This window comes from Peromyscus maniculatus, chromosome 5 (genome assembly GCF_049852395.1).
Source record: "Peromyscus maniculatus bairdii isolate BWxNUB_F1_BW_parent chromosome 5, HU_Pman_BW_mat_3.1, whole genome shotgun sequence".
In the NCBI taxonomy this organism is placed as follows: domain Eukaryota; kingdom Metazoa; phylum Chordata; class Mammalia; order Rodentia; family Cricetidae; genus Peromyscus; species Peromyscus maniculatus.
This window is the reverse complement of record NC_134856.1, coordinates 121,608,064-121,635,054: the sequence shown is the minus strand read 5'-3', so window position 1 is coordinate 121,635,054 and position 26,991 is coordinate 121,608,064. Positions and strand designations below refer to the sequence as shown.

The 26,991-nt window shown below is 48.6% G+C and overlaps 1 protein-coding gene and 1 long non-coding RNA gene across 4 annotated transcripts; one reads left to right on the top strand and one right to left on the bottom strand.

Annotated features, from left to right (window-relative positions):
* The first annotated feature begins 762 nt into the window (after positions 1 to 762).
* Tfap2a (transcription factor AP-2 alpha) lies at positions 763 to 23,085 on the top strand. Of its 3 annotated transcripts, none has more exons than XM_076573206.1 (7): positions 763 to 919; positions 9,977 to 10,411; positions 13,537 to 13,588; positions 15,403 to 15,634; positions 17,440 to 17,558; positions 19,484 to 19,625; positions 21,394 to 23,085. In XM_076573206.1, exons 1-7 carry the CDS (start codon positions 887 to 889, stop codon positions 21,680 to 21,682), a joined length of 1,302 nt encoding a protein of 433 aa, XP_076429321.1. In that variant the 5' UTR covers positions 763 to 886; the 3' UTR covers positions 21,683 to 23,085. The 3 variants fall into 3 exon arrangements, with proteins under 3 accessions (XP_076429321.1, XP_042134323.1, XP_006972850.1); XM_042278389.2 differs by lacking the exon at positions 763 to 919 and adding an exon at positions 5,137 to 5,297; XM_006972788.4 differs by lacking the exon at positions 763 to 919 and adding an exon at positions 7,733 to 8,724.
* Positions 4,315 to 7,659, bottom strand: LOC143273474 (uncharacterized). Its single transcript, XR_013051591.1, has 2 exons — positions 5,187 to 7,659; positions 4,315 to 4,956 (listed from the first exon to the last, which is right to left on the bottom strand). It is a non-coding gene; the product is annotated as an uncharacterized LOC143273474 (long non-coding RNA).
* Positions 23,086 to 26,991: the final 3,906 nt, after the last annotated feature.

The following is a 26,991-nucleotide window of genomic DNA, read 5'->3' as shown; positions in this document are numbered from 1 at the left end:
TAGTGAAAAAAGAGAAAGAGCCTAGAAGCCATATGGGGCGTGTGGATGGGACCCGGAACCGTGGACGTGGGCTGGTGGGCTTTATACTTAAGTGGTACAATTTTCAGGGTGAAAGAGCAAGTGTGTTTGTAGTCCTCCCCCGGCCCCTCTGCCCACGGGAGGAGACTAAATCTCGGAGACAGAAATGAAGCAGAATTGCGAATATCTTCACCTATTGAGCAACATTTGATCTGGAATCCACCGCGGAGGCCGCCCTGGGGGTGGAAGTCAGATCCGCTAAGGCAGGCAGTGCCTTGAAGCTCGTGGGCGGGTGAGGAGGAGGGGGCGGGGACCCTGTCCCATTGCTAGCGTCCAGGTGTGCCGGGACTCGGGATCTGGGCCCTTCTCCAGGTCTGGCCCATCCCCCACCCCATCCCCCACCTCTAACCCAAAAGTTCCGGGGGCTAGGGAAAGGTGGAATGAGCTTGCAGATGTCCCCACCACACGACTGCTCACACACACGCTCACACCCGCGTGGGACTCGGCAACCTTCAGCAGCCGGTCCCTGGCTTCGGTTCACTAGCCAGGGACTGACCGGGAAAGCGGGTTAGGGCTGTTGGGAAAAGCTGGAGCTGATGGTGAGATTGCTGTAGCTATAAATCCATCACTTCCCAGGTCAGCTCAGAGAGGTGCTGGGACTGGGGCTGGAGGAGTGAATTCCTAGGCCAGCGCGCATGCGTCTGCAGGTAGTAACCCAGCTCTTTATGGCCAGGTGAGATGTTAGTGAGCAGGTAAAAAAAAAAAAAAAAAAAAAGAGGATTTGCCTAAGCGATTCCAGGGAGCGGGCCCGGCAGAGCCCTCCAGCCCATGCCCGGCGGGGACCCGTCGCCAGGAGCGCCGAGACGCGATGTCCATACTTGCCAAAATGGGGGACTGGCAGGTACGGGGGTTTGCCTTGGCTGGGACTGAGGTGGGCGGGGGTGGAGCGGAGGAGGGGGCCGGGAGTGGGGAGGCGGAGAAGAAGCGCCGTGGCCCAGGGCAGGGGAGTCCTAGGTGAGGCACGCCTGGCAGCACCCAAGAGTGCTCCTAGGAGAGAGAAGACCGGATGAACCAGCGCAGGCGGCGACAGTCTCGACAGCCCTGGCGCTGGGGGCCAAGCGTGCCGCCCTCCGGGCCAGAGTCCGGGAAAAGTCCAGCGCACGTTCCACAGGTGGCCAGGTGGCCCCTGGGGTCACTTGTGGTTTGATCTCCAGCCATTTTCCCACCCTCACCCGAACAGAAACTTAGCTGGATGACTAATTAAGAAGTGGGGAGGGACGCGGGGCTGGAGGTGTGGGTTCCCCGATGGCTGTGCCTGCCCCGCCCTTAGACCCCAGGGTTGCGCGTCCGGGTGGGGTTCTGGTGCACCTGTCCGGTTGGTATCCCTACATTTGGGGGACCTTTGGAGTGGATGGAAAGTGGTCCGGATGGCTAGATAGCCGGGAGCACATTTTTTGAGAGACACTTTTTAAAGTTAGTTCAAAGTTTAGCTATTCGCTCAATTGGCTTCCTAGGATGGGTTTTCGGTTCTTGGACTACAGAACTGTGGGGTGGTGAGTACAGATAGCAATTTTCGGTACTAGAGCCTGCCAAAGGTAACCCTGCTAGGCCGCAGACACCCCAAAGCGGATAGGCTCTGGGTCTGGCCTTTCCTGAGCCACAGACCCCGGCCCCCGCCCCGGGAACAGGCTTCCACACATTCTCCTTACAGGGAAACAAGGGCGTCTCTAGCCAGGTTGAAAAAGCCACGCTGCCTCTCCCCGGTCGGGGATTTCATAATAGGAACCGCGGGGCCCTGTTTTTGCCCCAGCCAACAGAGAGGCCTGGTTAGAGAGAGATTCTGTAAGCCACAAGCCTAAGGGGCAATCTGAACCAAAGGCTTCGTTCGACCTTCCCAAAGGAAAAACCAGAGCTGAAAACTCTGCTCCTCCCAGGACAAGGCCCTGGAGTTTCTTTTTTTGTTGTTGTTGTTTTTTTTTTCCCTTCTTTTGCCTGAGAGTTCAGCCATGAAGTTGGGAAGAGGTGTCTTCTTCCTTGCATTCCCAGGGGTTGGAGAAAGAAACTTCTGCGTTTGTTTTCGTCTTACGTTTTCTACTTTTATTTGTTGAGTGGATTTTTTATACTCCCTCTCTAGCTAAAAATACTAAATAATATTCCTTCCTCAAACTTAGACCGACTTAATTTTAGGATGGAAACCCCCACTCTAAGCACAAGTGCTGGAACCCACTTCTGTCCCGGCACCATGTGGGCTTAACTCTCTTTCGGGGTGCTGAGACCTGAGGCAGTTATTCTTAAATTCTGAAGAACTCTGCAGGGCGTGAGAAGGTGCCCACCACCCAGGGTTGGCTGGGGCTGCGGCCAGGCCTCCAGCCAGGCCAGAGTAGGATTTGAAAGCCACCGATTGCTAAGGAATGGTGGAGCCCAGGGCCTGCAGCTGAGAGCCTTACTGTTTGGCAAGTGGCTGGAGCCAGAATCTGGGGGTGAGGGCTGGTGGCTTTGAGTCCCATGGGACCAGATCCACCAGGCTTAGTCACTTGAGCATCCCCCCGACTCGATGTTGACCATCAGACAGAAGATCATTCTGGCCCTTGTATTTCTTTGTCTCTCCTGGTGGGTGTCACAGTCTCTTTCTCTCAGGTCAGGCCTACATCCTCAGCCCTAACTCCAACCTTAGCGCTGCTGTCCCAGGGAACCCGGGCCCCTGCCCAGACCCAGCACTGGCTGGGGGGGGGGGGGGAGATGGGTTGTGGTAATGAAGCTCATGCAAGCGTGAGCTTCGTCTGGCTCAGGGGCTACCCAACTGCTCCCCCCAGCCTTTCATCAGCGCCCACACTGCGGGGCGGCGGCGGCACTGAGCTGGCAGGCCCCAATCTGCACGTCAATGGTGCCCCTGGCGGGAATAGACAACAGTTTAAGTAGCCCTCAGCTGGTTGAGAGCCTGAGATCTGTGGGGCACTGAGCAGCGAGGAGGGGAAGGGGGATGAGGGTCGGGTAGGAGAAGATAGAAACCCTTAAGCGCTTTTCCCCAGGTCACAACTGAAGGAAAAGAAAGCGAAACTTAAAGAGTTCCCTCAAGCACCCTGGCAAGTCCGAGTCCGCAGGATGTAAAAACCCGTGCTCCAAGGCCTAGGAGCTGGCCTAGAGGTCATAGGGCACCCGGCTGCGGCTGCCTCTGGGAAAGTGGAGGTACTGGCCCCTCCCAGAAGCTGAGCTCCAGGTTTGGAGCCCTTTTGGCTGCTCAGCAGGCCTTGGGGAAAACCTTGCGGGGTCTTGCATGGAATGTTGACCATTTTCTGGGGACAGAGTGGGGTGCCAAGCTTCTACACCCATCAGCCAAGTGACTGCTTAAATGTGAGGCGTCATCTCCAGGGAGTACCCAGGGCCTTGGGTCTTTGAAGGGGAGATTGTCCCCTCTGGCCTGGCCTCTGGCTTAGCCAGGTAGGGTCTTGAGAAGAAAGCTTTGCTCCCCTTCGGCTTTGAGTGGAGAGAGTGGGGGGTCTTCCCTTCTCTTGTCTCTTTTCCACCTGTTACTCAACGCTTGGGTTTGGTGAAGTCTTCACTCCCATGATGGATTCACTATGGAAATCCAGGAGGCCTAGAGGTTTTTTGGGGGTGGAGGTGGGTGAGGAGGGGAGAAACAAAGAAAAAAAAAAAAAGAAGAACCAGATGAACCAGAGGTCTCTGAGGAGACCTGCTGCTACTGAGCGGTTCTCCACAATGAACAGGAGAAAGACAGATGGAAATATTTTTTAGAGTGTTAGTGGAGAAATTCAGCCAGAGAAATCCCTGTATATCAAACTATCACATTAAAGTCTTTGAATTTTTTCTTACTTTAAAATAATTGCTGAAAGGGAGGAAGGATCCCCCGTGGAGTGAACAAGCCCCTGAGTGGAGCTGGAGAGCCAGCCGGGAGTGGTCAGCTTGGGCAAGGGGGTGTCTCCTTCAGCTTCTTCACCAGCCGGCCACTGCGCCGCCAACGCTCCGGCGTTAGGAACATCAAATCATGAAGGATCGCGTCCTTCTTTAATTAAAAAGGAGAATCTTGGGAAAACTGGAGCCGATTAGCGCAGGAAGAGTTGGTTCCCAGTGATTTATTTTGATGCACGTATGACACGGCATGGAGAGTCCCAGGCGCTCATGGGTCTGCTTTTCGGCTCACTCCAGAAGCAGCTCTGCGTCTCCATCCGAATTCTGTGTTCTTGTCCACGTTGCACCTGGGAAACCTTCCAGCCCAAACACCCCGCTCCAGCTTCACACAAACCGGAGGAATAACCCCCGGAGCTGTCGAGTAACCTCTTCAGGGTACAACTTTTATTTTACACGTAGCAATTAAGAGATCGCAAACCCCAACCGAGCCACCGGAGCCGGTTGGCAGAATCTCCAACCTGGGGGGAAAGCGCAAAGCTAATAAAACTCCCAGGGCGCTGCAGCCCGAGGGGGTAACAGCCGTGAGCGGAGGCGATCTCCAGTTGGGCAAAAATCCTGGAGTGACTTTGCTGGTCCTGGTTTGGTGGTTACGATTCATTGCGAAAGGGATAATGATTTCTAATAAAATCGGACGGGGACGAAAGGCAGATCGGTTAGTGGCGGCTGTAGTAAGTAGCAGGGGTAGGGGGTACTAAAAGTTGGTTCCTTGGCTCCGCCGCTGGTACCCTGCGCAGTACCGAGCTTAATCCAAGGCATCTTTGGCTGGCAGGATCCGAAGACAGGCAAAGGGGAAAGGGATGAAATTGGGCCGGGGTGGGGCAGCCGGAGCAAGGGAGGGTGGTGGAGCTCTGGGTAGAGCTGTTGGGCTAGCAGGCAGGCGTGCAGGCGTGTGCTCTGGGAGCAAGTTCGCGGCTTGAAGAGGCCTTTATACCTGGGTCGGAGCGGCCGGCGGCAGATTGTGGTACTGGCGAGCAATTGGACTATTGTTGATATGCTAATGAGGCGATTAGGCTGTTGGTGAAGAGCAGGAAAAGGGAAAAGTTTCTACCATTAGAGGGAGATCTCCGAGCGCACACGGGAGCTCTCTAACCCTTCTCTCCTCCTCCCTCCTCGCCCTTCTCCTCCTGGCCCTCCTCCTCCTCCTCCCCCTCCTCCTCCTCCCTACCCTTCTCCTCCTCCTCGCCCTCCTCTCCTCCTCCTCCTCCTGTGCTCACCGCCCGCAGCCCGCACTTTGCGCTAACCTAGAGAGTAGCTCCGCTGGGGTGCGAGGCGCAGAGGGGCAAATCCGATCACGCCGATCCATGAAAATGCTTTGGAAACTGACGGATAATATCAAGTACGAAGACTGTGAGGTAAGCGCGGCGCCGGCTCAGTCATCCTTGCAGCCACAGGCTTGGAGATCGACCCTCCCTCTCCTCCTCCTCTCCACGCAGCTAGCGGCGAACGCGGGTGGAACAAACTTTCGCCAGTGCTGCGCCCGCCCCTCGAATTCGCCCGAAGAGCACGGGGGAGAAGCCGGAGAGGGTGGACGTGGACTCTGCTTCTTTCACTTTTGTCCTTAGAAGCCCGTGTCCCACTTCCCCCCGGTTTTTTCTGCTTACTTTTGGCTTTGCCTGAGAGTGTGGAACGAAGAGACAAGCTTTTTTTTTTTTTTTTCCTTTAAACAATTGCTGGCAACTGGGCACGTGCCAGTGCACTCGGGTGTCTCTGGAGCAAGAATCTGGGGTCACCTACGGTAGCAGGAAGAAAAAAAATGTTCCCCCTTTCACCTCCTCTCTGAGATGAATATTCCTTTTTCTTTCATTCATTCCTTTCTTTCTAAAGAGGTTCCCTTCTTGCATTTGGAGAAGGGCCCACACACTTCTCCCTGACCTGGGCCGCACCTCCCTGTAAGCGGGTTCGGCTTGGAAGCCCTCAAGTCAGCCTCTGGGCTCACTCCCTAGCTTCTGTATCCCTTGAAGTTCTAAGCAGTTTCTCCCGCTGAGCTACGGGGTGGACACACCCCACGGTGGTGGCCGAGTGCAGTTGCTCTACCGGCCTCTCTGAGTCGGGGGGAAAAAATCGCCCTGGTGCCTGCCGGCGCTTAGCTGAGGGACCCAGAGAAGCCTGGCTTAGCTGCCGATCACCTTCGGTTTTCGATAGTCCGCTGGGACCACAGAGCGCTCCCCTTGGGAACACATTTAAAAACCCAGGGCCCCAGAGTATGACTTTTGGGACAGCCAGGGAGGCATGGAAAAAGAACCAACCGCTTGCAGGAAACCGCCTCAACCTTGCTTTTACAAACCCCATTGAAAGGAGCTGATGAGTGCACGGGGCGAAGGAGGGGTGGGAGGCCCCGTGATTATCCAAATAAATATGTAGCAGCCTTGCCATTTGCTCTTCTTCTTTTACTTTATTTCTTTTCCCTTTGGCATTTGGAGCTGGGGTTCCGGCAGCAGCGTCTGCGCGGGCTCAGAGGCAAGAATTCTGTTTGAAATCAGAAACTGGGCTTGTGTGAAGGAAGTGTCACCCACTCCCTCCCCTTTTCCTTTTGAATACTATTTTACGTCTTTCTTCATTCTGGCTCCCCCTTTACCCCTCCCCACCCCCAACCTGGTGGATGGGACACCAGGTGGCATCCCATCAGTACCGGCGCTTCTCTAGGGGCTCCTGTGGAGCGTCAGGAGGGGTGTAGGACCCCACGTAGGACCAGACACTTGGTTTGCGTGTCTATGGGTGCCTTTTGCGGACAGGCCTAGGCACTATCGAGCAGTTGGTTCCTTAGGGGTCTGGGTTCCCTCCCCAGCCAGGTGATTTTTCACTCTCTTGGAACCTAAAAGTCAGTTCCGGGTGCCAGCGTCCTGAGTGGGAGGGTTGATAACCTTCCCGTGGCCCCACACACCGAAGGGGTCTCGAGGGGTAGGGCGCGAGATGAACTCGAACCCCCAGAGAGGCTCTGGAGGTGCGTGAGAGCGGGGCGGGGAGTGCGGGGGAATGATGAGAATGGAGTAGGAGAGAAGGGAAAAAAAAAAGTCTGGGCAATTTCAACAACTTTGGTGGCGGCGGGCTAACCAGCGCTAGAGCAGGGATTTCGGGTTTCCGAGCGGGCTTGGAGTTGTCTGGTTTGGCTGAGGCTCTGCAGGGACACGCAAGAGGCGAGGTGCCGCTTGTTCCGACAACCGGGCGGGCAGACTGGCAGTGGCGACGCGCGGGAGAGCTAGCCCTGTCATCTAGGGGGTGTCGGCGGGAGTGGCCCAGCCAGTCGGACGGGTTTGTGTCGGGAGCCCGGAGCCCTTGCCAGAGGCGCCTAGGCTGGGCCGCTTCGCGTCTGTGCGCTCCCGGGGCCGCGTCCGGGCTCCCGCTCCCGGAACCCGGTCCAGGGACCAGCCGAGATCAGAACAGCCGCAGCCGAGGAGCGCACGGCCCCGAGGTCCTAGGGAAGGCAGCTCGTCGTGGCCAGGCGGAGGACAAGGGTTGGCGAAGCGGGCGGGCCGGTTCCAGGCGGGACGCCTGGTCATGGAGGAACAGCGCGGCAGCGGGCAGCCGAGTCCCGAGTCCCAGGCCCCGCTGCGCAGCCGAGAATCCCGCGGCCGGAGAGCGGCGGGAAGCACCTCCCAGGCGCAGAACCCGGTGGGCAGCCGCGCGCGGGTCCCCGGAGCTCCAGCCCGCGGCGCGCGACCCCCGCTCCATCCCGAGGTCTGCCCCAGCCTTTTAGGTCCGATTGTCCTCCCTCGCTTCCTCTCCCCTCCCCCTCCCCCGCGGGCTCCCCCTCCGCAGCTCCGGCTCGGCCCCCTCCTCCCCCTCCTCCTCCCTCCCTCCTGCCCTCCCTTCCTCCTCCCCGGCGCTCCCTCCTTCCTCCCTCCCTCTCTCCACTCCTCTCTCCTCTTGTCGCCCACACTTTCTTTCTCGCACACGCACGCAGACACATCCTCCCTCTTCGCGCTCTCGCCCCTCGGCCTCCCTCTCTCGCCTTCTTTCTCTTTCACTTTTGCAGGCCCTGCAACCTTTTAAAATGTTGCCCCTTCGCTGTGATTCGCCAGACGCCGCGCCGCGGCCCCCCGCACGCTCGCCCGCTCCCTCCGTCGCCCGCTTTTTGTCTCTCGCGCTCCCTCTCCCCACCTCCGATTTGCTACACTGAGACTCCCGTCAATGACTGCATTGAGAGCCGGCTCCGGCGCGAGTTGCCTCTCCGCTTCACGCTCGATTTCCAGGCATTCTTCCCTTATTAAGTATTCGTGTAATATTAATAGTCATGAATATCTGCTATTAGGAGGCTCCAGGAACGCTGCCCAGCGCGGTTATTAGAAGCTGAAGTGGAGCCGCCGCTAAGAAAAGAGGGGGAGACACGGATTAAGGAACACTCACACACACTCACACACACACTTCACACACACACTTTTTTCCTCTTTTTTTTTTTTTCTTGGTATTTTTTGTTTGGTTGGTTTTTTGTTTTTTTTTGTTTTTCTTAAAGAACTTTGAATCCTAACCGATCGCGGCAGGATAGAGATCGTGGGTTCGACCAGCTGAAGGCGCCGCGCGACTCGGTGGTACAAGTTCGGATGGATCCGAGCGGGGCTCCGGCGCTCGCGGGAGCGTCCGCGCGGTGACTGGAGTCCTGGGTGGCGCGGGGCTCTCGGAGCCTTTTGTGTGGGGCTCTCTCGGGCCGCCGGGCAGCCGGGTGCTCGAGGCGTGGTGGTTTTTGGCCTTTTTTTTTTCTTTTTTCTTTTTTCTTTTTCTTTTTCACCCTGACTGGTTACCCCAGACTCTTCGCAGATGTTAGTTCACAGTTTTTCAGCTATGGTGAGTCCCACCCCACCCCCACCCATCCCTGTTTCCTTAGGAATTCTGTTCCCCAAACCCTCAGCCGAGAAACTCTCTGAGGTCCAGGGCTTCCCGGCCTGGGTTCCCGGTGGACATCTCCTTCCATTTGCATTCCTATCTTCCCTTTCCTTCTTTCTCTGGTTCTTTTCCATCCCCAAATCCAACGAGTCGCCACTACCCTGTCTCTGCTGGACCTCTCCGCGCACGCAGACCTACCCGGCAGCTCTTTGCCTGGGCCAGTATCTCGCCCGGTTCGTCTTTATTTCCTCGCGTCTTCACTTGCTCCAGAGCCACTCTCCACATCTGATGCTTAATCCATCTGTGGGGGGTGAGAGGCGCACCCCAGTGTGTCCCCTAGCCCGGGGCCTTGAGGCTGGACCTTGAAGGGTTCTGGTTCTCTGGAACCCACTCTTGGCTTGCTTTGCAAGAGGAACGTAAAGTGAGGGGCTTCGTTTGCCCTTTGGGGCTGGGGTGGAAGGGGCGGGGGCCTCCGCCCCGGGGTGCTCCTCTTTCTTTTAAAAGAACCGGGTAAGGCAGAATCTTTCTATTTTAAACCCCAGCTTGGCGTCCCTTACTCCCCATTCATATCATAAAACAACCCTATCGTGTAAAAGCCTAACAGAGGAAGCGGAAAAGACAGACCCCCCCCCCCAACCATGCAGTTAAAACCTTTAAGCTGGTAATTTAAACGTGTGCTTTCTTACGGCCCCTGTGCGAAACATGTTTCTATTTAAATAGTCATGAAATGGTAATAGTCTTTGAAGGTTTATGATTTTTCCCCCTCCAGATTAATGGAAGAGTAAACAATAACGCAGTGGCAGACAGGTTCAAATCCGGGAAAAGCAAAGGCCGATTCTGCTGTTTAATATTTAGTGGCTGTTGGAATTTTGCTTAAGGGAGGTTTGGTACTACGGGTGTTAAGGGCTGTATGTACTGCAGGACACCCTTTCACATCCCCTTCCTTCCTTTGAGAGGAATGTCTAGGAGAGACTGCTGTGCCCCTGGATTTACATATTCTGATTTTTTTGCGTTTTTTGGAAAGGCCTGCTTCACTTCTTGGGTATTTTCCAATGTGAACAATGTAGAGCTGATACCCCCACCCCGGCGTCCTGCGGAGGGGAATGGGTGATTTCCCCCACACTAGCTTGCGGAATGGATTTAGTGGGGGGGGATAGCTAAAACTCTGCGCCTCATTTCTTACTCTTTCCCTTTTCGTCTTGCTTTCTTCCAGGACCGTCACGACGGCACCAGCAACGGGACGGCACGGTTGCCCCAACTGGGCACTGTAGGTCAATCTCCCTACACCAGTGCCCCGCCGCTGTCCCACACCCCCAATGCCGACTTCCAGCCTCCCTACTTCCCCCCGCCCTACCAGCCTATCTACCCTCAGTCGCAAGATCCTTACTCCCACGTCAACGACCCCTACAGCCTGAACCCCTTGCACGCGCAGCCGCAGCCGCAGCACCCGGGCTGGCCCGGCCAGAGGCAGAGCCAGGAGTCTGGGCTTTTGCACACGCACCGGGGGTTACCCCACCAGCTGTCCGGCCTGGACCCTCGCAGGGACTACCGGCGGCACGAGGACCTCCTGCACGGCCCACACGGGCTCGGCTCCGGGCTCGGGGACCTCCCGATCCACTCCTTACCTCACGCCATCGAGGACGTCCCGGTAAGAGGCGGCGCGGGCCGCGGGGAGGGAACGCAGCCCTAGGCTCACCTGCCCTCGCGCGGAAGCTTCGTGGAGCCCAGGCCCGCAGGGCCTTGGTTTTCCTCAATAATAGTTGGGAGTGGAAGTGAGACTCAAACAACTGAATTTAAAAATGAGAAAGTAATTGAGAACAATGCTTCCTGGAGCTCGCTCAACAATGCCTGGGTCCACCACTTCCAACCAACACAGAAATAAATCAGGCGATTGTCACCCGTCACTGTAGCGTCTCCTCTCCGTGACAGTAAATTGTGTAGATCTGGGGAGGATTTAATTCCACTGCGGAATATGTTGGGAGGATTTCTCGCTGTTCTAGGAAAGAGGTTAAATTTAGCCTAGGAAGCCCCTCAAATGCGCTCACAAAGTAAAAGAAAGTGTGAGAGACCTGGGAAAAAGGTCCCTGAGCCGGGTTTTAAAAGCATTAGTGAAATCCAGAAGTTATACCTCCCCTATCCTGATCAAAGGAAAGCAAGTAGCAAATCCAAGCACCCGGACATTAAAATGAAGCTTTCTTCTCTTCCTGGGGGTGCTAAGTGGTGACCTCATAAATCATTAGCTAGGTTCCCAACGCCTATCAGAATCTGCTACACTGCATATTCAATTAAATGTTTGGAGACTATTGGGCGCTGCGTTGAGTTCTAATTCAGTTATCAATAAATGCAGTTTAAAATGATTTCTAAATAAGGACGGCCTCAGTACATGTACTATTTACAGCATAACTCAGACTATTGATAATTTGAAAATACTTTTAAAAATTAAATTGCAACCAGCACCTCAACTTCAGCTCTATAAATTTATGGTTTTCTCACAATCTTCCTGAAATGGAATTAGAGCAAGCCAATTTTTTTTTTTTAACGCTGTAAAGACTTCTGTTAAAGGTACTTTTCTTTGGAAAGGAAATGTATCTGGATGTGATTTTTGCTTAAATGCTATTTCAAATTACTGCATCAAATATAGCAGTGGTATGTCTGTTGACAGTTTAATGATTGCTGAATTAGATTGTAAGGAAAACGGCCACCTGAACTTACCTGATTGTCTGGCAGATTTAAAACGTTCTTGAAGTTCTACAGGAAAATAGAAAATTTATTACCTCTCTCATTTAGCCCAGTTAATCACTGAAATTTGTTGGTTATGCTTAACAGCCTTGCATGGAACACAGGAAAGCAGGTACTTGATCCAATGCAAGGCTTTAGTAAGCATTGTTTGTGTGTGTGTGTGTGTGTGTGTGTGTGTGTGTGTGTGTGTTCATATTTATATGTTTTTAGAAAACAATGGTTAGTAAATTTGGGGCAATAATTTATAATGGTAATTTTGAACAGAACTAGAAGTTATGGTGATTTTAGTTTTCTTTCTCAGAGAGTCTCTGAATCCTTGTCTTTGCCTGCTCTTTGGGAACACTCTAACAGCAAAATAATATCTTAAGCTTTTGGAGCTACTGTGTATTGGAAATAGATCTACTTCTGCAAAAATATCCTGTGGCTGATGGGAATTCTGATACCTGTGTGGCCACTCTTTGTGATAAAATTGGTCAGTAGGAGAAATTAACCAGATGATCATATAAAACCAAGAAACCCAGTTGCTGCTCTTCTCACCCTCCCCCACCTTTCCAGGGGGAAAAAGATCTTTCGAAGGAATTTGGGTCAGGAAAAGGGTTGTTTTCAATTTTCCCATTGCTGCCACAGTTAACTTTTAATAAGAATGACTGCTAAATATTTAAGAAAATCAAGTCGATGGTGAAAATTATTTAATCATTAATATCTCAGTGGGGTTTTAAACTTAACAGTCTTCCCTGTGTGGACAAGGTCTAGCTAGAAATAACAGAAATAAAAGTATTATGCCACACTACATTTACTTTATGGGTTTAGGGTGCATGCATAAAGGGATCATATTTCCCCATATAGTTAAAACACAAGAACTGCAGCAGTAGTCATTTCTGAACATTTCTCAATTTAATTATACTTAAATCCAGAAGCACTTTAGGCAAGTTACAAATGAGAGCATTGAGTATAATAAAACCTGTAATAAAGCAACTTAGTACCATCCACCCGGAATCATTGCGATCAGGCACAATTAACAGGAGCATAAATCCAAGACAGAATGGAAAATGTTCGAATCAGTATTATTGTTGGACAAAGACTAGAGAAGGAAGTAATAGTTTTTTAAATGGCAATGCCTGTGCTTGGTAACGATTGCGAAATCTTCTCTCTCAGCAACCCTGGTGCTAATTTGTAAACACAGCCAGACATTATATTGCCTGTCAGTTTCTGCATTAGAAAACATGATTTCATTTTACTTTCTAATCACGTTTTGATTCTAGCACACACATGCACACACACACACATACACACACACACACACACACACACGTATACCCATCCATCTGTAAAAAAAAGAGAGAAAGAAAGAAAGAAAGAAAGAAAGAAAGAGGGGCACCCCACACTGCTGCTGGACAACAGGAAAACAGCCTCAAAGGATTTTCGTCCCTGATATTCCACATTCCTGCCAGATTTGCTGTAGGCAGCGGTTTAAAAAAAAAAAATCCTAGCTTTCCCTGAGTGAAGGAGTGTGTGTGTGTGTGTGTGTGTGTGTGTGTGTGTGTGTGTGTGTGCTTTGTTGCATTACCTGCAGGGTTTCCAACACTCTGCTGTTACTCAAGCTCCTGTCATTTCTATTGTGTTTCCTTGGCTGTGGCTGCCTGGACACTGGGATCCCTGAGGCTCCCAAGCTGCTGAGGTGCCACACTAAAGCTAGGCGCCTTTCCGAAGGTTGACCTGACTGTGAAAAAGATTAAGAACTCCAAAACTTCATTTAATTTTCAAAGAAAGTTTTATTCCCCATCCCATCCTCTTCAGTGCGGATTATCTGCTGGGGGTGGAGGGAGGAGAAATGGGCTGTGGGTGTACAGTGAAACCTCTTGAGTTTTAAAGCTCCAAATTCAGTAAGCCAAGATGAGATGTTTATATATAAATGTCATTATGAGGGAGGGGGGACTCCCATCCTCCACCTTTCCCTCCCCCATCTTGCAGGGAATATTCATTTCCTTTTGTTTTGATTATACACTTACATTCATGTGTATCCTTTTGTTGCAGCATGTAGAAGACCCGGGTATTAACATCCCAGATCAAACTGTAATTAAGAAAGGTAAGCCATTTCCTTCTGCATTCCAAGCATGTCCTTACAGGCAGAGTGCTATTTAAAAGAACTTGCAGGACTGTATTTTTTTTTTTTTTTTTTCAAATAGGATTTCCTAAAGGCTCAGAATTAACAAATAGATAGGCATAGACCAGTGCTTAAATAACCGGCTTTCAGGATCTTGGTAACGGCAACAGGCTAGCTTTGTTCAGATCATGATTTCAGCACTGAATTTAGTTTAATCATATTTGGACAAGATGAAATGTGCAATAGTTGACCTGATTTGGAAGTGGCATTTCGATTTGGAAATGGTTTCATAGTTAAATCATTGTGTGGAGTTAAAGGCCATGAGGGTTAAAAAGTGTATCAAGCTGAAATAATACAAATACTTTAATATTAATGAAAAAAAAGCACTCTATCAGGAAAGAAAACTTTCATGTTCTCTTAGTTTCTAGTCTCTTGACTGAGTCTCAGGGCTTTAAAACTTGGTGAATTAGGTTAACAAAAAGGTAGCTCTTGGTTAAAATTAGCATCTTGAAGATGCCACTATTAACCTATGTATTTAGAAATTGTTGAAAAGGTGTTACATGATTTGGCTAAATTTATCATCTGCATTGTGCTTAGTAGAAATAAAGTTTCTTATATTAAATGCAGTAGCAGTATATTTTTGTTGTTATGGTGGCAATAATTTCAGGATTCTAGGCACCACCAGAGAACGATGCTATATAAAACTGTTCCCATTTCTAACCCCAATCAGTGTATTGTTAGCTAGTTTAAAGTTTCATTTTTGCATCTGTGAAGTCTTTGTCATGTCAAATTAGATGTGCAAGGGATAAATCTTAAGAGGTGCTCTTTCCAAGTCGACATGATAATTGGCTCTTTTATTAGTAATCTCTCAAGAGTTCGTTTAACTCCTATTGTCTCTATTAGCCTCCCCAGAGCTATTAATGTCACAAGTGATCTATCCAAAACCTAGAGCCCCTCACCTCCCCATACGACTAGAATATCCCCATTAAAAACAAAACAAAACAAAACAGGAACGCTGTGATGAGACTGTGTGCATATTATTATTATACGTCCCCATGTGGAATTTTAAGATACAAATGCATTGTACTTAAATGGTGGCGGATGCATCTGAATTACATTGGTGTTAAGAAATGGACCCCTGGTTTTGCTGGTCTTGAATTTGTTTTCTAACAATGGTAGGTCCAACAATGAAGAGCTTATGGTTTTCACTGATTGTATATCCTACCCCCCCACCCCTTCGAAGGGGCTTAGGCAGACAGGGTTCATTTAGTATTTGCTCAACAAAAGGATGCATTCCTAGTGTTCAAGTGGTAGGCCTATTCTTGAGTTCCGTTCAAAACTGGGCTTGGAATGATCTCCAAAACTCGAGTGTCTTTTAAAATGGAACATAAGGGTCTATCGATAAAAGGGTATTCGTGTGATGTGTGACAACAGAATCCACCACTTGCCAGCTAAATGCTCATTTACCGGCTGCAGGAGCCATCGAAACTATCCGCTGGTTTTAGCAGCAATTTCTTTCCGCACTGAGCCCTTCGTCTGCAAAACCCTGGCTCCACCAACCCTGCCCTAGGTTTGCACAGGAAAACCCACCCGCTCTCTCCCCAAACACGATCTCCTGCACCTCGCCGGAGCCCTCCGCGAGCCCAGGGGGTAGGGACAGCCCCAGCCATCTCTAGACAGCTTGCGGCCAGGGGGATGGCAGGAAGCCGCTGCGGGATCCCAGAGCTGAGCAGCGCGCGGTCCGCCCGCCCCTCGCCCCCCGCCCCCCCAACACGCGCCCGCGTCTGTCTCCGCAGGCCCTGTGTCCCTGTCCAAGTCCAACAGCAACGCCGTCTCCGCCATCCCTATCAACAAGGACAACCTCTTCGGTGGCGTGGTGAACCCCAACGAAGTCTTCTGTTCAGTTCCGGGTCGCCTGTCGCTCCTCAGCTCCACCTCGAAGTACAAGGTCACGGTGGCGGAAGTACAGCGGCGCCTCTCACCGCCCGAGTGTCTCAACGCGTCGCTGTTGGGCGGAGTCCTGCGGAGGTGAGGCCCGGCCCCGCCCACCCCGCCCCGCCCCGCGGACGCGGCCCCAGTGCGCCTGCGCCGGGGCGGTAGCGGTCCCGCACGCTGGCAGGGGAAGGGGCGGAGAGGAGAGAGCGTGGAGCCTGGTGGGCGGGGCCGGAGGCGGGGTGAGGCGGCGCGCCTGCGCACTCGGGGGACTCGGTTTGCTCCAGCACGCACGCGCAGCTCTGGCTGCTGCGGGCTCAGTCCCGGCCTTGGCAGCCATGGGGCGCCGTGCAGCTGCCTTTTCCCTGGATGCTGAGCAGGTTACAAGCTCAGGAAAACTTCTGGGCTTCTTGCTTTGCCGCACCACACTGGAGGGTCTCTGATGGGAACCGGCCGCCCTTGAGTGGAGGCTGGTTTTCAAGTAAAGCAAGGGAATGACTTCCGCTTGCTGCATGGCTTCCCCACCCCTGGTTGCTGGCACACCTCCCTCCAGAAGGCACCCCCTACCCCCAAGCCCAGTCTGGGTGCCCGAGGCACTAGCTTTTGACGATTCTGATTTACTGTGAAGTGTGACAGGCAGTGTGCAGGGCACGTTTCCAGTTTCCGTTCATTATACGCAGTCGCTCTCAGGGACTGCATCCCTTATCACAGGATTCTCACCTCTCTGAGGTCAAGTGGGCCCTTTAGTAGGTAAGATTTCACAAGGGCCAGGGAGACAGAGGGTCTCTTTCCTCAGAGCCAGCTGTGTGTGCTTCTCGATCCTAGGATTCTATCCAATGGTGTGAGTTGTCGGCCTAGTGTTAGTTTTGGCCAAATAGTATGTCTCTTACTCTCCTCTCCGTAGAAGACCCGTAATTCACTGTCTAACTTTCTTCCTGAATCTTAATGACCCGGAGTTGGGCCTTGGTGGGTACAGCCCACCTACATCCTCTAAGAGGGTTTTGCAGAGTTGATACCAGCGACTCTCACCATCGTTCAGTCACTTGGTTTTTCCTTGGTTCCATTACTGCCACGGATCTTTCTCTGCCCCCTGCTTTTTCCTCCCCTTCCCCCATCACCAGTATCCGAGACTGCTTACCTAAGGGAGTATAATCTAATCCACACAATTAAAGAACCACTTGAGTAGGGAATAAAATCTGAAATTAATTAATTTGCTGTTTTATTTAAACAATTTATCTTAACCACTTTCTGATTATGGGAGTCTATTTAGACATCTATTTAGAAGTGCCTCCATCGTCTCTGAAATCAGGGAAAAATTTGAAGGCTGGTATCAGCCATCATCCTTTTGACATTTCCAGTTCTGCTCCTGACGTGGCATGTAAACAGTTGTCGAGATGCATTTCCCATTGGGACCAAAGCCAGAGCAGGAAATGTGAGCGTGATGATAACTTTGGTTACTGGGAGCAACCTACCAGCAGATCTTGTGAAGACAATTTAAAGACCCCACTGGGGTTTGTGTTATTGTAGCCACAGGGAAAATACACAGTCATCGGCTGACCTCAAGAATACCTCCAACTCTAGAGTTCAAAACTGTGTGTGTGTGTGTGTGTGTGTGTGTGTGTGTGTGTGTGTGTGTGTGTGTGTCTTCTTCAGGGAACTGAAAAAAACGAGAAGCTTCCAACCTGCTACAGTAGTCTCAACAATAACTGAATACAATGGGTGCTTTACAGTTTTATCTCCTATGACCTTTCTGTATGGTTCCTTGGGTTCTCCTCCCCTGCTTGGGACCATGCTTCTTGGTTTTTAAGAACACATTTTAGAAAGTACTCAAAATGACTTCAGTGTGACACAGAGCAAGTCAATATTTTCTAAATCCCTGTCTTCATGTGTTTATGAAACAGAGCGAAGTCTAAGAATGGAGGGAGATCTTTAAGAGAAAAACTGGACAAAATAGGATTAAATCTGCCAGCAGGGAGACGCAAAGCTGCCAATGTCACTCTGCTTACATCACTAGTGGAAGGTAAGCAATCCACTTACTAACTAGAAAGGAGCTGTTGTCTGGGGAAATGAATAATATTTAGTGGCCAGATGTTTGAGGAAATCTTGTGCACTTTGGTGGTTTCACCTTTCCATGGATTATAACTGTAACTGGAATGAATAGAATTCTGAAATGTCAAGGAAAAACAAGAAACAAAACAAAATAAAGCAAACAAAAAACAATCCAGAGCCTATTTAAGATACACTCATGCCTATGTGTTCTTCTTCCTCTCTCCCACAAAATTCCCTCGTCCTCAACACAAATTTGACCTAAACAATGCATAAACTTAAGAGCTGCACATTCCCCAAGTTCCTGTCTCCTCTAAAGAACTCAGCAGTAAATCACTTAAGTTATTCTGACATCTGCATTTGAGAAATGCGTGACCATTACTTCCTGAATTAATGTGAGAATCTTTGACCTGCATCCTGATTTAAGACCGTCCTGAAAGCTCGGGGTTAAAAGCCATTGCAGGCTGATGTTTTCCAAACATCTCCTTCCTTACTTCTTGCTTCACTGTGTTCATTTTCTCCAGAATGGGAAAAAAGGGAGCAATTTTAGAGTTTGGATTGTTGGATACAGAGAGAGCAAAAGCAGTGGACACATTGTAAAAGAGTTTCTTACGGCAGGTTTTAGCACACACACACCCCCTTCCAAATTTCTTAAGACAAAATGGCATCCCTGTCTAGTTAGACAAAAACTGGCACCAGAATCCATTTACATTCCTACCTCCTGGATCCCTAACTTTTTCTGATACTCAGTTGGTTTAAGGTTGGGATTAAGGGTTGGGGTGAATACATAGCTTTCTTGTGCATTTCTTTGTGGCCTATTATATCTCATGTTAATAGGAAAATAAAAAGATAGTGATTTACTCCCAGGCAGATTTATATTTCAATGAGGCATGTTTATCTTATTTGCATAGTGTGTTAGGGGAGATATTGCCATTGGCTCCAAGTTTTTTGGAAGTTTCTAGAAAACATCTGAAACAAATGTTTTTGAAGGAGGAATTCTATGATTTCCATGTGTTAAATGGTGTTGAAGATGATGATAATGTAACTTTTCAAAAAACAAGCCATTGTTCAGGGACAAAAATTCAAACACGGTAACACTATATTAAAAAAATGGTAGCATGTTGAAAATCTGCTTCTCGTAGCCTTCCCCCTAAATTCTCCGTCCTGACAGTGGTGGTGGCAGCTGAGGATGGAGCGTGAGAGTCGGTCTGGGTCTGGGGGTTGAGAGCTGCAGTGGAGAGGCAGTTTCTGGAGAACTGTTACTGTTTGTGATCCGCTCCATTTTATGGAAACAAGCTCCGCGAGAGGGCTTTGGTGCTCTAATTGGCGCATGCGTTCTTCCGGAGCTGGAGCTAATGGCAGGAAGCCCCGCAGTAAAAACCAACTGGTTCAGGAAATTAAAACCAAAGATTCGAAAATCAACAACACAGACAGACTCAGTGGAGTGGCCCTCAAATCCTCCCGGTTAATCGGCCTGGATGAACAGATAATTATACGTGATCAAGTTAAAATGTAAACTCTCATTTGTTTCCTCGCTGAAAAGCTCAAGGAGTAATTATGAAACCTCATTGATGAATGTGTTGATAGGTGTGAGGCTGGATCAGCGGAGCCATTTCCAAACAGAAGTTGGGGAAGCGTCAGTCGGGGATGGGTAGGGGGTGACGGGTGGGCTTAACGTTGTCAAACCATCTTGGCCTTGTAAGCCAGCTTGGCACTTGTGCTGATGAGTACGGTCTCCTGGTCTCACAGAGAAGAAACGTCTAAAGTAAGGAAACAAGGGGTTTCTGTTCCTTCCAGCTTGTAGTGAAGAAAAGGACGGGTGTTGGGTGTGGAGAGGAAACTTTGATCCCAGTTTCTTCGTTCTCTGGCCCTCACTTCCCTCCTTTTACCTCTTGCCAGGAGAAGCCGTCCACCTAGCCAGGGACTTTGGGTACGTGTGCGAAACTGAGTTTCCTGCCAAAGCAGTAGCGGAATTTCTCAACCGACAACATTCCGATCCCAATGAGCAAGTGACAAGAAAAAACATGCTCCTGGCTACAAAGTAAGGCATTTACCTCTGCGGGGTCTAGGCTGTTCACTGTCAAAAGAAACAAAACTCATCTTGTGTTTTCTTCTCTTTTCTATTCTTTCGGATCAGCTTTGCTGTGAATTCTGAAGTGGGGCACAAACGTAAATCAGCACAGTCTGTATCAAAGAGGACACAGAGTGGGGTTGTTGGGGTGCTTCCTGTGTTCTCCTGAACTTCATTCTCTTTCTTATTTGCTAACTTTTAAAGGAATGGGAATGTGTGTGGGACGCAGTGAGGATTTCACTGAAAGAGTATGTGTTTGTGACAGTGTTGTTTCATAAAAATCAGACTCAAGTCCTCAGAGGTACCAACCAGGCTTGCCTAGGCCCACATTTTCTCTCTTATCCGGTATGTTCTCCAAGGGCAAAGATTAAGCTGGGACCTGCAAAATGTGCCATCCAGAATCTGCCCTACTTTACCTTTAATCCTGGATTCCATTTCTTCTGCTCTCAAAAGTCTCTCTCTCTCTCTCTCTCTCTCTCTCTCTCTCTCTATCTATCTATCTATCTATCTCACACACACACACACACACACACACACACACACACACACACACACACACACACACACAGATAGACGGAGTCACAGTCATACTCTAAACTTTAGCCCACAGGCAAGCTGTCAAATGGGTTTCAAGATGGCCCAAGTTTATGTTCCCATAGGTGCCTGGGCTGAATAGACTTCTCCAGACTGAAAAGAAAATGACTGTTTTGATGTTTTCTGGAAATTTAAAAGGCTTGTTTAGAAGTCCTTAGCAGAGAATCGAGAGGCTGAGAGGCCTTGGGTGGGGCAGTGTGGCCTGGCAACACTGCTTCCTTGACCTTTCACCTCCAGGCTGCAGCCATCTCAGGAAGGCCCTGCTAGAGCTGGCTTCCAGGGCCAGACAGGCTTCCTTGCAGAGGATGTCTTTCTCTGTGGCTCTCCACATTTTTCTTTGAAGACAGTCTGTCACTGACCCCAGAGCTCACCATTTGGACTAGGTTGGCTGCCCAGCAAACCACTGGGACCCCCCTGTCATCCAGGAGTTGAAGCTATAAACCTTCAAGCTGGGCTTGTACACGAGTTCCGGGGATCCGAACTCAGCTCCTTATTTATCTGTGTGGTCTAGCCCTTTATCCAGTGAGCTCTCTCCCTGGCCCTGCTGTTGTTGTTTTTTTTTTGTTTTTTTTTTTTTTGTTTTTTTTTTTTTTTTTTTTTAAGCTAAGTTTTCTTTTTTGTCGAAATCCAAACCTCCTTTGGTTTGTAGAAGATGACTGAGAGGAGGCTCCATTCCACCAACTCTTACTGTGGTTCCTTTGGGTGGGGGTGTGGGTGGGGGTGGGGGGCTGTGACGATATTTTGAAAAGCAAAACTGTTGGTTCTTCAGTACTGGAGAGGGACACTTGTGTTTCTCCCTTCCGGTGTAACTTTTCTTTGTCCAAGTCCAGCCCCCGTAGAATGCTTTCCTACGTTCAGGGTGCTTGCTCTGAATGAGAAGGATGTAGGCCGAAGTTTGTTGTGCCTGGGGGGTGGGGGATGGGGAGAGAAGAGGAAGTCTTGTTGAGGTAGGAAGGCTATTCATTGAAGGGAGGAGAGAGAGTTTAGCAGGCTCCATCCTTCTGCGGGGCCTGGTCTTGGGTCCCCGAGGGGGGTGGGGGTGGGGCTAGGTGGCAGAGGTGACCGCGGGGAGAGATGCTTTTTCTCGCTGTCCCCAAGGCCGGCTGGGAGCTTCACCTGGCTCTCTGTTCCCCTCCCGCTGCAGACAGATCTGCAAAGAGTTCACTGACCTGCTGGCTCAGGACCGATCTCCCCTGGGGAACTCGCGGCCCAACCCCATCCTGGAGCCTGGCATCCAGAGCTGTTTGACCCACTTCAACCTCATCTCCCATGGCTTCGGCAGCCCGGCGGTGTGCGCCGCGGTCACCGCCCTGCAGAACTATCTCACCGAGGCCCTCAAGGCCATGGACAAAATGTACCTCAGCAACAACCCCAACAGCCACACGGACAACAGCGCCAAAAGCAGTGACAAAGAAGAGAAACACAGAAAGTGAGGCTGCGCGCCCGCCCCGCGCCCGCCCGCCCTGCCGCCCGGCTCTCCGGCCCGCGCCCCCCCACTCGCCCCTCCCCCGCCCGGCAGGTGACAGCTCCGGGACCAGCCACTCCTACTGCTGCTGCTACGCCGCGCCGCCGCCGCCGCCGCGCCGCCCCTCGGCCCCAGAGTCCTCCGGACTGCTCTCCTCTCTCTCGACTGCCAGGGAGGCAGGCAGCCGCTGCCTGCTCAGCGCCCTGCCTCAACTTCCCCATCAGCACCAACACCCCCTTCTTGACCCTCATCTGGAGCCTAAGAGAACAGAACAGGTCGTGAAGCCAGCAAAGAGAAGAAGTTCTGTCGCGTTTGTGAACCTCTTTTTTTTTTTTTTTTAAATCAAATCAACAACAAACATTAAAACTTTTTTTTTTCTAAAAAAAAAAAAAAAAAAAAGAACGTTAAAAAAATTTAAAAAGTATACGAGCTTCATGGGACTAACTCATCGCCTTCCCTTGCATACTTCAGATTGTAGCCATACTTTAAAAAAAAAAAAGGCAAAGAGGATAATGACATTTTTATCAGTATTGTGAATAAACTTGAACACAAATACAGAAGTTCTATGTCCTGTCTTCAGTTGTAGGAGTTGTCTCTGCAAGGTGCCCACTTGAACTTCCTCTGATGACACAAATCCACTTCTATAAGGGAATCAGTGTTCACGTCTCTGTATATATTTATTTATGTGTAATTTAATGGGATTTGTAAATATGGTGAGTCTGTTTTAAACCTTTTTTTTTTTTTATTTATCTGGTGATCTCGTTTACCTCCTGTTTAGTGGGTTTTGGGTCCTCCCTATTAGTTCCTCATGTGGTTTTACTTACTTAGAAATCCAGGGTTTGGGTGATCCCCCTCCCCTTCTGGAATTCATGAATTTAGCCCCTTGGTAGCATGTTAATGATGACATTGAAACAGCTGAACAAAACTTTTTTTTAAAGTAAAATAAAATTTTATATATAATTAGTATTACATTTAGCTTTTCATTGAACTCAAAGGAGAACCGAGTGACATTGGGACACTGGAAAGATTTTTTTTTTTTAATGGAGCGGTTTGATAACCCTCCCGTGGTATCATGGGGAGAAAAATAAAGTTTATTTGAGTTCACTGTCCTCCCTAAAAGCGTCCTCTGAGCAATAAACGAATATTGTCTTTAAACCAAGGGTTAGGGGTTTCTCTGTGCTCTCTCTCCCTCCCTCTCTCTTTTTGTTCACCTCCAAGCATTTGGGACCACCTGGTATTCTGTGTCTTCACTGGCCACATTGGAAGCACTTCTAGATGTACTGTGTTGGGCCGCACTGGCAGTAGTTTCCATGCCTGTCAATGTATCATAGTCCTTTGTTGCCCAGATAAATAAATATTTGATACGCTTTCTGTCGATTTTTTTTATTCAGTGGCTGTCTTTACCCAGGCGTATTTTTGTTCTTGGCAGTATTTTTTATTCAGTATGGTTACAGTAATTGAGTTTAACTCTCCCTTGGCAATTGCTCTTTGCAATAAGCAGCTGAACCCATTGTTTCCCTCAAGTATAATAAAAACTTACTTTCAACTTGGAGTTCAGAGCAGGGTATCATTTAGATATTCCACTGAGTCTGTATTCAGACAAATGACACAATAAAACCCAATGTATTCTTTTGGATAAAAGATTGTTTGTACTGCTAAAGGAATGACATACTATTGCTTCCTGACTGGGAGCATTAACTTTATTATTAAAAATAAAGTTTTATTTTATTTATGTTGATCCTTTAGGTTTTCATTTGCATTTTGGAAGCCAAAATATTTAAACTCTCAGAGCTAAACATTAGGAATGACGAAGCTGGTGATAAGTGGAAGAACAGAAGACCTCTCCTCCCATAACTGCGCTCCAATCTGTCTCAGAAGAAAACTGAAATTCAAACGATTACTTCATTAGTACAAAGGAGATGGGCATTTCAGCCTTCACTTGTTTGCGTAGGCTTTCGTGGCTTAAGCTAACCCTATTTTTCTGGGAGGAGAGAACGTGGCAGAAATACACATGGAACACAGGAAGAGAGGCCAATTGCCCCCATTTGCTTTAATATTTCATTTGGAGATGAATTCACTACTGGAGCCAGTAGAGGGGAGTGGCGAAGTAGATGGATCCCTAGAATTTTTAATCACCCCCCCCAAATGCAAGCACACCCCTTTTGATCTGGACTGGTTCCTCCTTGGACCTTTTAGAAACACAAACCGCCTCAGAAGTGGGGTAGAGGTGGGGGTGGGGGAGGGCCGCCCTGCAAAGCTTTTCTATCTGTCTTCCACAATAACAGGACTGTGTGCCTGCTCTGGGGGAAGGAAGGACCTTCTTACTCAGGAAGATGGCGAATTCAGAGCTTTTGTAAATGGAATTTGTAATTCTTTGCCTTGGAAATGAGGTGGCTTTTTATTTTTATTTGACTTACGGCGTTGTACAAAAAAAGAAATATTTTAACAGAGATACGGAGGTTGGCTAGGTGGAAGGCTCAGAGGGAAGCTGAGTAGATGGGCACGCTGAGAAGAAATGACTTTGCTTCTGTGTTTTGGCACGCCGAAGACTAGGAAGGCAAAGGTCTTTCCGGAGTGTCCATTTTGCGACCTTTCCCTTCTAATCTCCTTTGGAAGGCAATGTAAAATCAATCTCCACAAACCAACGAGAGTTGGTCGGGTCTAAATTCTATTTTCCAAAGCCAGAGAATTCATAACAATGGTGGGTTTAAAAAAAAATTCAAATGGAAAGTGTATTCTCAGAACGCAACGCGGCAATTGTTTTTTAAAGCGGTTATTTATTATTTCCTAGAGAGACTGGTTAACTGTAACGTAGATGTAACAAAATAATGAGGCGAATGAACCCTAACTGTACATACTGTTGACAGAAATGAAATGCACACAGCGTCGTAGCAGGTGAAGTGAAGCATTGTCTATCAGGACTGTTTTTCTTGGCTGCATCTCAGATTGTGTGGGGGATCCTAACCTCAGGCACAATAGCATTCATAAACAGCCGTACTTTGCTGCTCTTTCTCCAATGACACATAAATACTCATTTTAAAACGAAAACAATCTTATTAAATACCATTCATTCATATCTGGATTTACAGATGCTTGTTATGTTGGAAAACCTGAACCCAATATAATCTTTGCATCCCAAGAAAGATAGAAAGGAAACGGTGGCTGGAACAGGGTGAGGTAAAAATAAACAATGGTTTTCAAATGCAGAGAAAGAGTAATTTTTATTCTGTAGTTGGGCTCATGATGTTGCCACTGTTTCTAAACAAGAAAATTTAAAGAAGCTATGTACATTTAAGAGGAATGAGATACAGGAGGTGATTACAAAAAAATTTTTTTAATAGAGCTAACCAAGGGCTATGTGAATTTTGGCTTTTTCTGTTGTAACTGAACCCTCCCAAACATGTCAGGATTGCTCGACAGGTCTGGTGTTTATATGCTAACAACAAAGATTCTCTTTGGATTAAACCAGATCAGGATACATAGTTGAATTAAAAAGATACTCGCCAGGCTATGCTAATTACCACACCCAATTTTCATGGAAACACAATGCTCTTTCTAAGTGACTAGTCAGAGTCACCCCCCTATACTTCAACACCCTTTAAAAAAATCACAATCCAACCCACTTTTCCCCAAAATCGAATATTAATACAATTTGTGTTCTTGATGGAACTACCATCAGGGCCGCAATGCCCCGCAGCTGAAATAATATTTAAAATAGAAGGGATTTGACATTTGAGAAGTCAGTGGCTGAAATACCCAGTTGTACTTAGCTAATTCAGTCCTTAACCTCTGGTTTCAGATAAATCAATTACAGTCGATTCCACTTCAGTTCAGAAGTGCACAGGGTTTTAGTTAATTGAATACATTTTATTCACTTGCTAGGAATATTCATTTATCAAAATTCCAAATTTAATGTACGTTTCTTTACAACTCAGGTTATGTTAGACTGCACAATCAGATCCAATTTACCTGGATTCCCTCAAATCCTGCTTAAAATTCAAATTTTATCTACTCTAATAAACAATGCTTCCCAGTTCCTTCAACCCAAAGGGTGTTCACAATAATTCTATGTAAGGCAGGAGAATTTCCTCATAAAGGAAAAAAAAAATCATGTGGTCATTAGCCACGTTTTAAGTTTAAATAGGTTAAAAACAAAGCTGAATTATTTCATTTTTAAAGTATAGACTTGAAATAAAAAAAAAAATGACCTGCATGGTTCCTATTAGAGTTTTACTTTGCTGGACAGGTACACAACATTTTGTGGTCTTAAAGTCACAGGCTACCTTCTTAACTCTAGCTCTTCCCCTGCCTCCCACCCTCGGGCTTTTGAGAAATGCGTGAATAAATAGGAACTGTTAAGCAAAGCAGTCCAGTTGCATGTGCCCAGATGAAGTTGTGCTTTAAGCAGATATTGATGTATGCAGTGTTTTATATTTATTGTTTGCAGCATCCTGCTGGCAGCCGTTTACTCTTTGGAAAGGAAAGGGGTTAATTAGCGTCATTATCAATCACTAATGCTTGCCTAACGTGTCCAAAGAATAATCAAGTTAGAGGAGGGCATGAAGCCAACAGCTGCTTCAGCCCAGTTACAGATCTTTTAAGCCACTCAGTGATGGGGTGGAGGGAAGGCTGAGTGGGGAAGAACCTTCATTGCCTGGTTTGTAAAAGGGCTATAAAAACCAGGTCAACTCACTAGAGATCCGAGAGGCAGAAGGGACAACATAAATAACCAGCATTTCCATCCCTTGAGTTACATACAGGTGCAGAGATGGCTGCGACCAAGACAAGACGGTTGAAATTTGCTCTTATTTATTTGATTATCCCAAGTGGAGACTTGAAGAAACAGATCCATGTTTCCTTATTGCTAACTGCTGGATGGGAAGAGCAAGGCAGGGGAGAAAGGAAGGAGGGAGAGAGAAGAGAAAATCCATGAACACAAAAGTCAACTCCCAGAAAAGGTCAATCACTCCACCCTGGAAGAATAAAATCTGAGCAGTGACAGCACCTCTCAAACCTCTGCATCCTGTCTTAGGATGTATTGGAATATCTGTCCTTGTAACTTTCAATGAACCATTCTTTTCTATACTCAACTTGGCTGAACAGCTGAACTGAACAAATATGTCACCTCAGCTTCCTGTTATTCTTAATGACACTGTCCTCCCTTCAACACACCTGAGACTAGAAACTGAAAGTATATTCCTCTTGAGTATTCCTTCTAGGAGAAGCTCATCTTTAATAACCCCGAAGACCAAGCTAGCCATGAGTCAGAACTAAAGG

Excerpts from the sequence above, each read along its gene's own strand:
- Tfap2a (XM_042278389.2), top strand. The coding sequence starts at position 5,247 with ATGAAAATGCTTTGGAAACTGACGGATAATATCAAGTACGAAGACTGT. Across the intron at positions 5,298-9,976 it reads TCAAGTACGAAGACTGTGAG|GACCGTCACGACGGCACCAG; the intron begins GTAAGCGCGGCG and ends GCTTTCTTCCAG. Across the intron at positions 19,626-21,393 it reads AACATGCTCCTGGCTACAAA|ACAGATCTGCAAAGAGTTCA; the intron begins GTAAGGCATTTA and ends CTCCCGCTGCAG.